This window comes from Wyeomyia smithii, chromosome 1 (genome assembly GCF_029784165.1).
Source record: "Wyeomyia smithii strain HCP4-BCI-WySm-NY-G18 chromosome 1, ASM2978416v1, whole genome shotgun sequence".
NCBI classification, from domain to species: domain Eukaryota; kingdom Metazoa; phylum Arthropoda; class Insecta; order Diptera; family Culicidae; genus Wyeomyia; species Wyeomyia smithii.
Genome location: NC_073694.1, coordinates 9505317 through 9521420, shown reverse-complemented (window position 1 = coordinate 9521420; position 16104 = coordinate 9505317). Strand labels below are relative to the sequence as shown.

The following is a 16104-nucleotide window of genomic DNA, read 5'->3' as shown; positions in this document are numbered from 1 at the left end:
CACGCCAGTGTTAGCTAACGGCCAGTCTCCAGGTTAGTTAGCTAAGTTAGCAAAGAGATCTATAGAACCAAGAGGGTGCACAGAGCACAAAAGCCGCTCCCCGAAGCAATACCTAGCGGTGGTCCCGGGGAGTATTATGGGCTGGAGACTGGAGGGGTTTTAGTGGGTCCGGTCACTGATTCAAACCAACCCCACACTCCCTGAGGTTGGTCACCTCAGGGGTTTGGATGCAAATTTCCCCTCCACCTGAAACAAAAAAAAAAAAATATATATATATATATATATATATATATATATATATATATATATATATATATATATATATATATATATATATATATATATATATATATATATATATATATATATATATATATATTCATATATATATATATATATATATATATATATATATATATATATATATATATATATATATATATATATATATATATATATATATATATATATATATATATATATATATATATATATATATAATAGTGTTGAAATGTCACCATTTGTGGCAAAACACACAATAATAATTCTGAATAGATATTAGTACATAAATAAATCATTACAAACATTCCCCCCCCCCCCCCCCAATTAAAAAAAAAAGTTTAAACATTTGTTCCGGATTTTCAATGAAGCATGCTTTAACTAAAATTGGATCCACGCACTTGAAACTAAAACTTGGCATCACTCCGGCAACACTGTTTCAAACAATTTACCCCGAAGTTCTGCAACCCACATATATCACATTGCAATAAATAGTGAGCAAAAATGATGATTAAAAAGAGCAGAGGATTTTCGGCGCCCAAAGTTTGCACGCTTCAAATGACGACACTTGTGATAAACATTAAAAGACCAAACTGATGAACAATTTTCACGAGAACACTCGAAAGGCACACTTGACTGTCAATCAATTAATAACCGTGGTTACTATGATGCACTCCAATTTGACAGCAAACCACTGTCGAATTCGCGCGCTATCACGGAATGCTTGATAAGATCTGGAATATATGTACCATCATCAATCGAAACCTGCTGATACCTGTTACTGTAGTCAATATATAAACAATTATATCAGCAGAGTAAACGACTGGTGAGTGAGTGCTTTCTTAGTCGTAAGCGTAGCACAGAAGTTCGAGAGCAGATAATTACAGCCATCTGTTTAGTGATTAGCATTACTACACAAGATACATTCAAGTGGGTTATGATGTACCCTATCAGGCGAACAAATACGATAAACAATTGCTATTTACTGACGCTGTTTCAAATTCAGCCCCACGCTCTTCCAGAGCGGAAATAGTTTCAACCCTGGCAAGAAGCACGTTGTCTGTCGGTCGTTCGAGAAAAAATCGTTAAAACCGGCGGTTAAATAGCCTTGGTATCGGCATATTTTACTCGAACCGCTACAGGTAAGTAACACAGCGAGATAACACATCAAAACCGATGAAAAACAACAGTTATGTGGACACAATTATTGACAACTGCAATCAGAGGCGGTGTTTAGTATTCAAAAGACCGCTGAACGGTTAGGATGGGTAAGCCAATTTGGGTGTTGTTTGCGGTGCTGGCAGTGCTGTGGCCGATGACCGTCCGCGGACAGCTGGACGGTAACAATTATCGACTACCGAACAACAGTTACCCATTGCGGTACGACCTTGAACTGACCACGTACATCCACGAGGACGGCCGCAGCAGACAGTTTCGGTTCGATGGAAGCGTCAAGATTGAAGTGTTTGTTAAGGATGAGCGGAACAGCAGCATCACGCTGCACTATCGTCAGATCACGATTACCCACGTGAAGTTGTGGTCCTTTTTCGGGAATGGAACGGAAAACGTGCTGCTGAACGATAATTCCAGCTTCCAGCTGGATCCGGTACGTGAGTTTGTTACCGTGATGCCACCAGGCGTCGATTTGAAGGGAACCTACTTCTTAGAGTTCGAGTATAATGGACAACTACGCGAGGATAATGCCGGATTTTACCGTTCCTCGTACGTGGATGATGAGGGAAAAACACGTTGGCTTGCCACGACGCAGTTTTCCTCGACGGACGCCCGCCATGCTTTTCCTTGCTACGATGAACCTGGCATACGGGCCGCAATCGGGCTGACGGTGATTCACGGAGAGGATTACTCCGTCCTGTCGAATAATCTGCCAAAGGAAAGCTCTCCCGGGTGAGTAATAAAATTAGAGAAACTACCCTGAAATGGAATCATTGCTGAGTGTAGATATCAGGATCGAAGTAGACAGCGCTGATTGTATGCACAATTTTATGACAGCTGGCGGTTTTTTGCTTCTGTGTTATTGTGCAAAAGATAGCAATTCGATTAAAAATGGTCAAGCAGCTAGTGAAAAAAAAATTTAGTATCTGTAATGAATTTATTGCATTAAACAATGGTGGATACTGTTTCACTAATTCGCCAATTAGTGACAGTAATTTTCAGTTAGCGGATTAGCAGTAACACGGTAAACGATGTTGAAAAATGTTAACCAAGGCGAAAAAGTTCCAAAATAATCCAAAATATTAAGCAAGCTCTAAAAAATTTCGAAAATCCATAAAATTTAAGCAAAATAATTTATATCAGAATGAGTGAAGTTAGCATTCTGAAAATGGTTGATATGAGCATGTAAAGGTCAAAATGACCGAAAAGGCCCGTATAATAAAAATAGTGTGTAATAGTGAATAATAAAAATATTAAAATATATTAAATAGTAAAACATTAAAATAATGCAAAAATATTGAATAATAAAAATAGTGCATAACATCGTGAAAAGTCCAAAATGGCAGAAATAGTCGGAGAGGTTTTATGTGCGACACGACCGTAAGATTAACGTACATTCAAAATATTTTTCACATTATTGTTACGTGAAATAATATTGCGGAATTAGTTAAGACGTCTGTCTTTGGTAGAGGTTAGAATATGAACAAATGTATTTCTGACATGTAATAATAATAGATGAAACTCAAGGCTTGCTTCAGCTTCAACATTACTCCTTAAGCCGCAGAGAGTCCCATCAGCTTGCAACTTTCTTCAAACTTTATTCGTTGTAGTGGTTTGGTGAGACCATCCGCAATTTGCTCCTCTGTGCTACCGTACCACGACGGAGAGCGTCTTTTATGAAATGGTGCCGTATGTCAATGTGCTTCTTGCGCGGGTTATAACCACCATTTTTCGCGATCGCAATGCAGCTTTGATTGTCGCATCGGATCTCAATCGGCTCATCGTTGTTATTATTGAGCAGTGCTGACAAACCACGCCACCAAGATGTCAGCTGCACGGCTGCGGAAACGGACATGTATTCGGCTTCACACGTTGAGAGTGTCACTGTTAGTTGCTTCTTGTACATCCACGAGATTGCACCGCCCTGTGCTATGAAGACGTTGGCACTTGTGGACTTCCTTTCATCTGGATCCGATCCCCAGTCAGCATCGCAATAACCGACTACGCTGGAATCTGCATCCTTTCTATAGATCAACTTCATACCGGAAGTTCCACGTAGGTAACAAAGAACATGCTTCAGCTGCACGGCTGCGGAAACGGACATGTATTCGGCTTCACACGTTGAGAGTGCCACTGTTAGTTGCTTCTTGTACATCCACGAGATTGCACCGCCCTGTGCTATGAAGACGTTGGCACTTGTGGACTTCCTTTCATCTGGATCCGATCCCCAGTCAGCATCGCAATAACCGACTACGCTGGAATCTGCATCCTTTCTATAGATCAACTTCATACCGGAAGTTCCACGTAGGTAACAAAGAACATGCTTCACTGCGTTCCAATGTTTGACCCCGGGATTGTCGTTGAACCGGCTAAGAGTGTTTACCGCAAAAAGAATATCCGGCCGAGTGCTCTGCGCCAAATACAAGAGACATCCGACTGATACGGAACGTTCTTCATAGCAGTGGATTCATTGTCATCTTTCGGGCTCGCATCTTTTGTAAGCTTCTCACTGCTGTTCATCGGCACCTTTACTGCCCGGACGAACACAAACGATTCGCATAGATTCTCTAGGATTCCTCACATTGGATTCCTAAGCGTCCTTGAAAAGGATTCCTGTAAAAGAATCCTCAGGAATGCCCTGTATATGGCTCTAGGATTCTTGAAATAAGAATCGTGAATGGGAATCCTCCGGATTGTGTTTGCGATTCCTTTCACGATTCCGTCACCGAGTTATAGGTATCCTGGGGATGGATTCTCTGCGTGTTAGTAAGGGTGGTTTGCATCGTTCCATGTTGAACCGCTTCAGAATCGACTCTGTGCAGGCTTCCTGGTCCAAGCTGATGGAATCATTGTCCTTTTAATTCGGATTCCAAGGCAGTGTTGCGCTTGTCCCAGGTCCTTTATCCGGAAGCAGCTGGAGAGATGTTGCTTTTGTTTGTACTCCCATGCTGGATCGTTGCAGAAGATCATTAGATCATCGACGTATATTGCAACAACCATCATTTTGCCTCCTTTGTTACCAATATATACACATGGATCGTACTGTATTGGTTTCAGGCCAAAACGTCGAAGAGCCGTATCGAGTTTGTGGTTCCGAACTTGGCTTGACTGCTTCAAGCCGTACAATGCCTTGTTCTGCTTGCACACCATCGTTTTTTGATTATCGTCCGTGAAACATGGATGCTGCTCCATGTAAATCTCTTCATCGAGATCGCCTTGTAGAAAGGCCGTCACTGCATCCATCTGGTCTATCACAAGGTCGTGTCTGGTTGCCAGGGCGAAAAGGTACCGCAGCGAACTATACCGAACGACGGGAGCGTACGTCTCATCGTAGTCTACCCCCTTTCGCTGGGAGTAACCTTTGATGACTAAACGTGCCTTGTGTCGTTGTACCTTACCTTCAGCGTCTCGCTTCGTCTTGTAGACCCATTTGCACTTCATTGCCTTGCTTCCTTATGGTAGCGAAATGATAGTCCAAGTTTTGTTGTCCACCAAGGCGTCTAATTCTTCCTGCATAGCACGCTTCCAGGCATCGCTATCGTCACAGGCCTTAGGCGCTTCCTGATGTGAGACGGGATCGTTGCCGAATTCGCCATTCATGCCCGATGTCACTGCCACGAAACCATCGTTGGTGCCTTCATCATCGGAAAAACCAGGGAAGTCGCTCGAGTCCGCGCTCAAATCTTTATCAGGGGTTGGCTATGGAAGTGAGATACCAGGAAGGCCAGTGCTAACAACATGAATGATATTGTACTTGCCTGCAAGAACGTTCTCCCGTTCGCTGCGCTTCGACACCTTTGACCTAGGTGGTTGTGTAGATTGTCGCGAAGGGAGCACAAGATCAGTCAAGGTACTTGTACTTGTTTCGCTATCGTCTCTTGAATCATCTTCATCATATTCGTCTTCTGATTTCGATTCGCAGAGTGTTGCAGTCGAAAGTGTCGGCTCAAGCACGGTTCAAACTTTCGATGTCAAGTCTAACGTACGATGGCTTGACATGCCGGCTTCGGGGCACGCTGCTTCGGATGGAACGCCTTCGTTCAGGAGACGACTTCACGACCCTTGATTGTAGTCTTCTTTTTTTTGATCGTACTGACGATAGCCTTCGGTTTCTTCATCGAATCCCATCAGTTTTTGCCGTTTTTGCTTTGGGACCTGGACCATGGCTTTAGTCCCAAGAACTCGAACATTTGAAAGATTGGGCTTTCTTCCACTCTGTATGGTTAGGCCACACGTAGGCTTTTTCTACGATTGTTCGATTAGCGCGCTCTGCAAAACCGTTTTGATCGGGTGTGTAATCGTTAGTCTTCTCGTGGTGGATGCCTTCCTTCTGTAGGTAACCTTGGAAGCCCCTGTTTAGGTAGGGTAAGCGCTCCTATATTCATCTCAGTACCTATATTCATCTCATTACGCCTTTTTGATCAATTTCTCGGTGAATTATACCATATTTCAAACCTAAAACTTTCAACCACTTCACAAAATTGAGAAGCAAATAGATTAACTTTCAAAATTTGTAGAAATTCGACGGTAAAAGTCGATTGGTTTTGTCTCCGCTTGGCGCATTGCATTTCAAATTTATATGGTGATTTTTATGGAAAAACCAACTTTTATGCATTTTCCATTTTAAAGAGCTCAAAATGACTCAAACCATAGGTTTCATAACTTCAAATGACAGGTTTTTGATGCCTAACAACTTGGCCGAAGACACTGAAGAACTAGAGCATCTCAAAAAAATACTAGAGCTATTCAAAGTTGGGTATGTCGAAATTTACGTTGCGAATCATTTTTTCTGCCAACACTGCCAGTGTACCGGCGTCAGTCAGATTTCCATCAGGAGTAACCTCTGGAGCACGTTGTAAATTCTTTCTACGCCTTGAATATTGACCTAAATTTGTTTGCTTGATCCAGCTGAGTATACAAACTCGTAACGACAGGTTCCTTCTGATGGGAATCCTACTGACGCCGGTACATTGGTAATGTTGGCAGGAAACAAGATTTTCTGCATTTAAATCGATATACTCAACTTTGAACAGTTATAGCTCTTCTTAGGGACATCGTAGCTCTTCAGTGTCTTCTGCAAAGTTGTTCGGCATCTAAAATACTATACTTTAACATAATGTAGTGCATTATTAGAGCATTATTGAGCTCTCTAGAAAGGTAAATGCAAAAAAGTAGGTTTTCCCATATAAATTTCCATACAAATTGGAAATGCAATGCGCCAAGCGGAGACAAATCCAATCGACTTCAGGCAAGTTTGGGGTTGTTTGGGGCCCCGAAAGGAACCAAAAAAACTTGGTTCTGGAAAATCGATCACTTTTCCCCACCCTAGTATACACTGTCATTTACTCTCCTTTTTTGACAAAAGAATCTCGATCATCATCCAAAGGTATACGTATAGATCGGATCTGTTCACTTTGTGCACATTGTACGAATAACTTCATATACCAAGCTGTTAATATTGAGAACCACATTTTGTGGTGTACGCTCACAAGAAGAAATATCTCGCCAAACATGTGAAAAGGGCCCATGTGCCATATGTAAACAAGCTAAATTTTCTCGTTTTTTGATTTATACAAGCGAAATCTGCCCTTACCAATAAGATTTATTGATAAAAGAATTTATTCTCAATCAAACAATCTTATTTGTACGGGTAGATTAAGCTTGTATTCATTGAAAAACGTGAAATTGTGGATTGTTTACATATGGCACATGGGCCCTTTTCACATGTTTAGCGAGAATTATATCATAAGAAGGAAGGCGGAGAGATTGTACCTACCATCACCGATACTTATTTAGTCGCATACTAACGACGATGTCAACGCAACTTAGGCTTGGTTTACACGTATTCAAAATCGCTAAACCTGACTTTTTTTTATTTTTCTCAATCAGATAAGTTGGAAAATTGTATTGATGGAGCTTGTAGCATGAGCATGAGCATGATTGACCGCCCGCGGTTGCTATTCCGTTATTGCCAGATCAGCTGTTATAACACAGAGAACCAGCGGATGATGTTTGGGATTAACATTCATCCTCAATGTGTTAAAACTGGTGACCTTAATCTTTATATTAGGCAATACCAGCGCCGGCCGCATCCGAATGCAGGTCAAAGAAGAAGTATGTATAGGAACATGTTGACGTGATACTCGCTTTGTTGGAAGCCGAGAACACCTCTGCACTTCCACGAGAAATCACTGGGATGTTGGAGGTGAGGGAAGGGTTTGCAGCTGGGTTCGTTTTGGTAAACGATGCGCTGATTTCGAGCACCGGGTTCATAACAACGAATATCGCGCCTATGAAATAATTATATTCACCGCGAAAATAAAAACGGGTTCCGAACTCATTCTGTTTGATGATGTAACACTGAAAAAACGAAACGCACGTGACCTATGATTGAACGCACACTGGACCTATAATTGAGTTGATCCCGGACCTACAATTTAATTGAGACAACTCAAATGTTCGGACATCTCCTTACGAGGTCATAATGTAACTGTAACCGTATGTAACCGTGAAACCGCAACGTATCTTTCATTGATTTATATTAGTCAACTATATAATGTTACTAAAACTACGAATCACGAAAGTTGTATCCACGTTAATGCCCCTCCACTCCTATGTTGTGTTGAAGTGACCCTTTTGGCTACCAACAACTACTACGCGTTGATGATCAATCTGTAGAAAATACGATCTCATGGATGGTATCGACGCGGAGTATCCAGATATTTGGTCACCAGCACATCTGGCTTTATGCCTAATAAATTTCTCGTATACTGTTCGTCTATTTAAAAAAAAACTATTTCATGATTTGAGACCGATTAAAACACGAAAGACCATGGAAAAATGTGTGTGGTTTACTTGGAAGAAATACAAAATTTATAATTTCGTTCATGGAATCGAATTAAACCAACAAGCAATAAGTATGTTGTTGGGGCCACGTACACGTGTGCGTGGTTTGTATCATAAAATATACAATTTCTATATAGCGCTTGAACGAGTCCGTTGATACGATGAGTAACCTGTGACACCTATTTAGTATGAAAACTGGCAGAGTTGCATGCATTCAAAGCCTTATAATTTGAAAAATGCAAATATACAACCATACATAAAACAAACAGTGTTTATTTACAAAGGGCCAAATCAATAACAATCCGAGTATACATGAGCTAGTTTCATTTCCACCTATAAGATTACAATATGGTGAACTGAGAGAAAAGTTTATTTGTAACAATATTTGCGGAAAAGCTAGAAAAATCATAAATTGCAAAACGGTAACGATCATATATTTCCTAATCTCGCGCGCGGTAAATAAATATTTGACTATATAGTTAGACAATCGATATATAAGTGGAGCGGAATATTTAACTAACCGATTCTGGCTCATTCATATTTACTAACGTTCTGCTTATCGCGTTCAAAGATTTTTAGCACGCGCTCATTACGGAAAATAGTACATTTTGGTAAGCCGAGCTCGTGCGATTGATCGAACGGCTCAAGAAAATGAACCACGGTTCTTAGCGCGCTAAAACGGATGGTTCGCCCGAGACCGAAGTTTACCGAAACAACACGATCCATCAATCTCGCGAATAATTGTTAACTATGAGGCGTTTATTGAGACGGTGAGTGACCGGTTCAGAGCCGCTTTCGGTTAAGAACTGTTTTGCCCACTTCTACTTCAGATTGCATGTAAAAGAACACAAACACCGATACTTATCTTCCAATTCCCTTTACATTTGTGAGTCGTTGGGCCAGTGCGAGCAGCAGTCCCGGTAATTTGATACACACTATCCAGATAGGCACACTACCACCACGAAACTGCGAAACAAAGAGCCGCGAGACAATAACAAAATCTAAAGTTTTCTGAACAATTTAACCAATTCCGCTAGAACAATCATAATTTCACCGATAAAACGCACTGAATCGATTTCACTACTCTCGATTCCCGTTTCGTCCAATTTTTCTCCCGAAAACTAGGTATATGAATTTTTCATCATCTCTCGACGTTCAATTTTCCAACTTGTTCAACTCTTTCTACAAACACAACACACAGTGATGAGAAGCAAACTAAAACCAGCTGCAAGCGACGGTGGCGTAGTACCACTCTATATGCTATTGCAGCCATTTTGTCAATCGATGTTTACGGCATTACTACACTCAATTGGTGGATGTTTCGCAACGAACATGCCGCAAACTCTTCCAAAAAACACTTGTAAATTTAAAAAAATAAACGCACTTCGCGATAACATTTATAACGAACACGCACAACATTAAAGCAGTTTTCTTCCTATATAACACGCGAGCGAAAATTTGTACGACCGATTTCGGTCATGGCTTGCTCGAATCTGTATTGATGGAGCTTGTAGACTAGTCCAAAAACTAGTGCAAAAGCTTTTTCAGTGTCCAAGAGTGCCATTACTGTCGACCCTCGCACTGACTTGTTCTGCTGGATGATGGTGCTAACTGAATTGGGTCGATGGATGGTGAACCTGCTCTTGCGGAATCTAAACTGTTCCTCAGGGAGGACACCTTTCTCTTGCATCCTCCGGAATCAGGCTATTTGAACTGTGGACGGCGGCGGCTCCCTCAGATCCGACCAGCTCCAAAATGGCTTTGTTCCTGCGGAGAGATGCGAAGTTGCAGAAGTTGCAGTGTCCGGTTATGGGGTCCTCCGCCAGAGTGATGTCATTCTGGTTATGTTATCGGTTGCCTCACCTCGTGTCGTGCGTTCAGGTTCGATGATGCAAAGGGTGTCCCACATCAATATGCACAACAACAAAAAAGTGTTAGAAGTGCTATCAGTTTTTCGAAATTTGGAAAAAATGACGTTACCTGAAAAGCTACGTAGGGAATTGATTTGCGCAAGCACCTGGAATATCCTCAACAACTCCTCGAAAGCGTGCAGTGAACGCTGAATCGATTTGTCAAGATGACAAATGCGGTCGGAATAAGTGTTCTATTAATGGTCAGGATCACAAAGCGTTTAAGTGAAATTCCAAGTCAGTCGGTCAGGAATGTGGCCAAAAGTTGAATCCGTCCAAGTTTTTCGTTAAGAGAGCCAAGAACCAGGAGGGACTACATGGCAAAATATGGATACTATACACCCCTATGCTGAGTTGCAGCGATCTGCTCATGTGGCTAACGGAGTTATGTCCTGGAACAGTACATAAACTTCTTCAATGCACCGGAGCTAAGGCCCATCGAAAAATTACTGGTCTACAATAAAACAGGCACTACGGAAGCACCCTAAGAAGGTCAAATCTGAGGAAGCCGTGAAGAAAAAGAGGGTTTCCGTACAGGAGAAGTTGCAGCCTGATGTTGTACAGAACCTAGAGGGTAGAGTTAAGCTGAAAGTTAAGTTGGAAAGGATCGGTCAACTAGGTGATTGTCTACAGCGTTTTCCGTGATGTGGCACACTCTCAGATGATCTCCTCCTCGCCGAGGAAATCGGGAGCTCAACATGTTTGTTCCTGAGAGAAGCGCTCTAATTTGCAATAACGAAAGGCTTCTATGAATTTCGAAGGCAGCGGAGTTGATTTTGACTAGTTCCTTTGTAGGTACTGGAGTGTCGTCTCCAGTAGAACCAGTGAAAGTCCCAGTGATAACACCAGCGTAAGATAACCCGCTGGTCGGGGTGGATTGCTTGCAGCAGCAGCGGTGGCGAGGCGGGACTGCGCAGAAAACTTCGATAGTCATGCTACTTTGAGTGAAATGTATCAAGAGCAGCTCGTCTCAATAGGGGTCGTCTTTGATGGGTTAGGATTGGCAATTCATAGAAAAAACCGGCTTCCGGCGTGGAACCAAACTTCTCGTGCTCGGGTTCTACTGTTAACGCAGTACCACTTGATCAGTTGATGGATTGTCATATGTGTAATAGGGCGTCTGGTGCATTGCACTGCATTTCGATACCACATTTTTGTAAGGAGGTTCCAACGATAACTTCGAAAGCACCGGGGTAAATAACTGGGGGAATCGCTTTTTCCTAGCGATGGGCTTGCTGTTTTAGTAGATGCGTGGTTCCGAAGGCGATGGAATGAAATAGTCGGAAAAAGGTCGTAATGATTACAATAATTTTAAAATAATAATAATAATTTTAAAAGCGTCGAAATGATTCATGCCATGTTCTACCTTCATGCCTAATTTAGAAAACAAATATTGAATAATTATCTAGTCAAACTCGATAGCAACACACTCTCCCGTCGTAAATAGGTTAACTATTTGATATGACTCGATTGCGCCATCAGCTGCCAAATGGCAGCTTTTCATCACATCACCAACATAAAATTTCTTATCTCCAAATAGACCATACGACGGGTATGTAAAAACGGTGTTCGCAGATACGCCCATCATGCAGCCTTATCTGCTGGGCATCGTGGTGAGTGATTTCGCCTCGGTGGAATCCCCGCTGTACCCCCGGCAGCGGGTCTTCGCTCGCTACAATGCCATCCGCAGCGGAGAGGGGGATTTTATTCTGGAAGCTGGCTACAAAACACTGGAGGTGCTGGAAGAATACCTGCAGACGGACTATGCGTTGCCGAAGATTTACCAGGTGGCGGTGCCGGATTTCGCCCCTGGGGCGATGGAAAATTATGGTTTGGTGAGTTGAGTTGAAATTACGGTTTTTATCAGATGATGATGATGTTTTCTTTGAAGGTTACTTATAAGGAGCAGAGTTTCTTCTACAACAGTCAGACTTCACCGCTGAGACAGAAGCACTCGATTGCGACCGTAGTGGGACACGAATTTGGTCACCAATTTTTTGGTAACATGGTGTCGCCGGCATGGTGGAGCTACCTCTGGATGAAGGAAGGTTTCGCTAGGTACTTTGAGTATCTGGCATCGGATATGGCCTATCCGGAGCTGCGAATCGGGGAAACCTATACGGTCGAACAAATGTACAGTGCTTTCGAGCGCGATGCGCTCAGTTCTTCGCGACCTATGACTTACTATGTTAACACTCCGACGGAGGTCGCCAACGTGTTTGACGAAATTTCCTATGCGAAAGGTATTTTTGTAAAATTTCTTGCTCTTTATTAGTGATTCTATTTTATTCCCTATAAGGCGGATCCATGATGCGAATGTTCCGGCATGCTTTCGAACCGGAAACTTTCCGACAAGCGCTGACCAATTATTTGCGTGCCAGAGCATTCCAGGCAGCCACACCGGAACATTTTGCCGAAGCAATTCAGCAAGCAATCGACAACGCGACCGACGTTGCTCTGCCGGATGATGTCACGGCTCTGAACATTCTCCAATCATGGACGGAACAGAGTGGCTTCCCGGTGCTTCACGTCTCTAGAGATCTCAACTTGTACGTTCGCATAACTCAGGAGCGTTATCTGCTCAAAGCCTTGGATGAGAAGAACTCTTCTTGGATATTACCGTACAATTTCGCAACTGCCAAAAACCCTAATTTCGACATCACCTCAGACACACGCTGGTTGTTGTCCAACAGTGCAACACTTCCAGCCGAAGGCTGGACATCTTCCGATTGGATCATTTTCAACAAACAGCAAACCGGATACTACCGAGTAAACTACGACGAACGTCTCTGGAACTTGCTGATTACGCAACTCCATCGCAACCACTCCGTCATCAACAACATCAACCGCGCGCAGTTGATCGACGATTCGTTCAATTTGGCCCGGTCCGGTCGGTTAGGCTACGACACTGCCCTCCGTTTAATCGCATACCTCACCCACGAGAGGGATTACGTACCGTGGGCGGCTGCAAATAGAAACCTTCAAGTATTGATGCGTCTTTTCTCGGCCTCGGAACAGGACCAAACGCTGAAGAGATATTTCCTGTCCATAATCAGTCCGGTGTTTGCGGAGTTGGGACTGGAAACGGAACCCCTGGATGATCTCTTCGCACGTCGAGCACGAGAACTGGTCGCACAATGGGCATGCACGATGGGATCGGAACAGTGTCTGAATAAGGCCTCGGAGGCTTTGCGGCAATCGTTAATAGCGGCAGACGTCCAGGTGGATCCCGATTTACGAGGGGTAATTTATTGTCATGGATTGGCGAAAGCCGGCGAGGATATTTTCCTAGCAGTGTGGCAGAGAATGCAGACCTCGAAGGATCAACAGTTCCGCGGAGATCTCATCAGCGCGCTTGGGTGTACGCAAAGCGAACTGCTGAAAGAAATGTTCCTCAACACATCAATCGCCGATGAAGTCGATGGATTGAACTACTTCGGTCAGGAGCGGGGAGCGATCTTCAATGCCGTTTCCGGTAGAGATCGGAAGGGAACAGAAATTGCGATTAGATTTTTCGCCAACAACCTGATGAAGATCAATGAATTGTAGGTGTGAAAAGTGTTAGGTTTCAGTCAGTATTCAATCGATTCTTCCTTTCGCAGGTACAATATGGGAAATTTTGGAAAACGTGCTATTGGGAACGCCGTAACCAACTTGGCAAACTCCATCGTCGATCTCGAGTTGAACGGCCAATTTCAGGAGTTAATCGATCAACTCTCCCGGGCGGGTCTGCTGAGAGATGCCGACATCCTCAGGGCTCTGGAACAAACGAGTGAAAACCTCATATGGATACAAACCAAAGGTGAGGAAATCGAGGACTGGCTGGAGGCTTTTTTCCCGGCTCCTGCCACGACAACCACGGAGCAAACCACAACAACAACCACAACTAGTAGCACAGTGACAACTACTACTTCAACAACGACGGTTAGTGTACCGTCATCAAGATCGACATCTACGACCACAAGTAGCAGCCTAACAACGAACGAGGATGAGCCAACGATCGCTCCTTCGGAGACTACAACGCCGGAAGCAACGATTTCTTCCACCCAAGAGAAAACATCCGTGACGGCGGCCCTACAAAGTACCACCAAGGAAGACGGAGGAGGATCCGCCGTTGCTTCAGCATCTTTCGCCCTTTTAGCGCTGTCCATTTTGAGAAGCATTCTATAGATTTTGTTTAGTTTAAATAGTCAAAAGTAATGAAAACTTAACATAAGCCAAACTTGCGATAATAATACGAGTGTGTTATATACAAATCGTTTTTTTGAAGTAGAATACTTCTCTCAGGAAGTTCGGCTACATAGGGATGTGAAATGAAAATCTAAAACCGAAAAAAGTGAAAATATGTCCAATTTCAAATGCTAATAAATCGGTTAGTATTCGATGGATTTCCTTCGTTCTTGCAGCAATAGATTGGAAAATCTTCTAAGATTCTTCCCTAAATAAGATAATTGTAATTTTATTATTCACACTATTGTACTATTGAAAATAGTCAAGCCTTGTCAAAACGAGAAATTCGACCTCTGATTGGTCGTTATATGCTTGCTTCCCAAGCACGGTCGACAGAATCATATACCTTGCAATCGAAAACATGCTATTTGGCCTATATGAGAGCCTGTTTAAGCCGGAGCCGCTCATAATAGTTCTAGACAGCGACAACAGCAGTCGTCCTTCCTTAGCAGCAGCACTAGCTCTGTGGTTGGTCACCACGTCTCAGGAGCAGCGCGGTTTTTCTCAGCGTGTGTCGCCAGACAGCCATTATTCCCCCCGTGTTGGGGCAGCATGAAGATTGCCATCAGGAAATCCAATTTTGGAATTCAAAATGCCTTTTTGAAGGCAAATAAACAAGTCATTGAAAGTTAATAATTTTTGTCAACGCAAGCAAGTATTCTGTGTTGCATCCTAGCAATTTAAATTTGTCGCACCCGTCTAATTTACTGAATGTGAAATAGCTTCCACAGTGCATGTTGTCCGTGTATCAATGTTAGGGCAGCTCAAAGGTTGTAATTAGCAACCGATTTCGAACAGCAAAATGCTTTTTAGAAGGCAAATAAAAAAATAATTGAAGGTTAATAATTTTCTGGCATCAGCACAAGCAGACATTCTGTGCGGGATGCAATCGAATTCTGTTGTAGTTGTCTAATTTTTACTTTATTTAGTAAACTCCCCACTGTAGGGGCAGCGCAAACGCTGCGATCAGCATAACCGACATTGAATAGTAAACTGCCCTGTTAGAACGCATTCACAAAAGCAGTTAGTTCGACTATGCAGAGCTAATATGAAGACGATTCAATCAATCAGCGTAAACAGAATTTCGTCGTCTCCCAGCTGCCAAGTTGTCACATGATGCAACACGCAACAGCGAGCAAACGAAATCGCTTGATGTTACAAACCGCAATAAAATACGGGTTAAAACCATTGCGTGTGTGAGAGCACCATCGGTGTTTATTCGCTGGATACACTATCTACTGTCTACTGAACGCAATAATCTGCTTACATGCGACACGGGGACGGGAACATTTTCTTCAACCAAGCTGCACTACACGACACAAAACATGTTATTTTGTTGCTTCAATGAGAGTGCTATCGGTCCGGCTCGACAAGAAATCATTTTTGTGCATCCGAGCTACGAAACTGAGGAAAAACTTTAGAAACTGAAAAAAGAGGTGGAGCTTATCAAATGATCGCTCTGAACCAGAATGAAGTCACACATATTTTTCAAGATATATCATTCCACCACGTACGTAAAATAATTCATTCCTATTTTCATCCCTATATAAGAGCCTGTTTTAGTCGAAGCCGCACATAGTAGTTCTGAACAGCGACGACAGCAGTCCTCCCTTAGCGGCCACAACTGTGGCATGGCTGCGGATAAGCGTAGCAGTTTCAGCGGATC

At 42.8% G+C, this 16104-nt stretch overlaps 1 protein-coding gene across 1 annotated transcript; it reads left to right on the top strand.

Moving 5' to 3' along the window:
* Positions 1 to 1175: 1175 nt before the first annotated feature.
* LOC129717587 (aminopeptidase N-like) lies at positions 1176 to 14596 on the top strand. Its single transcript, XM_055667601.1, has 5 exons — positions 1176 to 2184; positions 11749 to 12043; positions 12100 to 12451; positions 12508 to 13753; positions 13811 to 14596. The coding sequence occupies exons 1-5, from the start codon at positions 1544 to 1546 to the stop codon at positions 14376 to 14378; spliced, it is 3102 nt and encodes a 1033-aa protein (XP_055523576.1). The 5' UTR covers positions 1176 to 1543; the 3' UTR covers positions 14379 to 14596.
* Positions 14597 to 16104: the final 1508 nt, after the last annotated feature.

What these genes read in the sequence shown, in the direction of transcription:
- LOC129717587 (XM_055667601.1), top strand. Translation starts at nt 1,544, where the DNA reads ATGGGTAAGCCAATTTGGGTGTTGTTTGCGGTGCTGGCAGTGCTGTGG. An exon ending in CCAAAGGAAAGCTCTCCCGG is followed by an intron (nt 2,185 to 11,748) that starts GTGAGTAATAAA and finishes ATCTCCAAATAG; the next exon opens with ACCATACGACGGGTATGTAA. An exon ending in CGAAATTTCCTATGCGAAAG is followed by an intron (nt 12,452 to 12,507) that starts GTATTTTTGTAA and finishes ATTCCCTATAAG; the next exon opens with GCGGATCCATGATGCGAATG.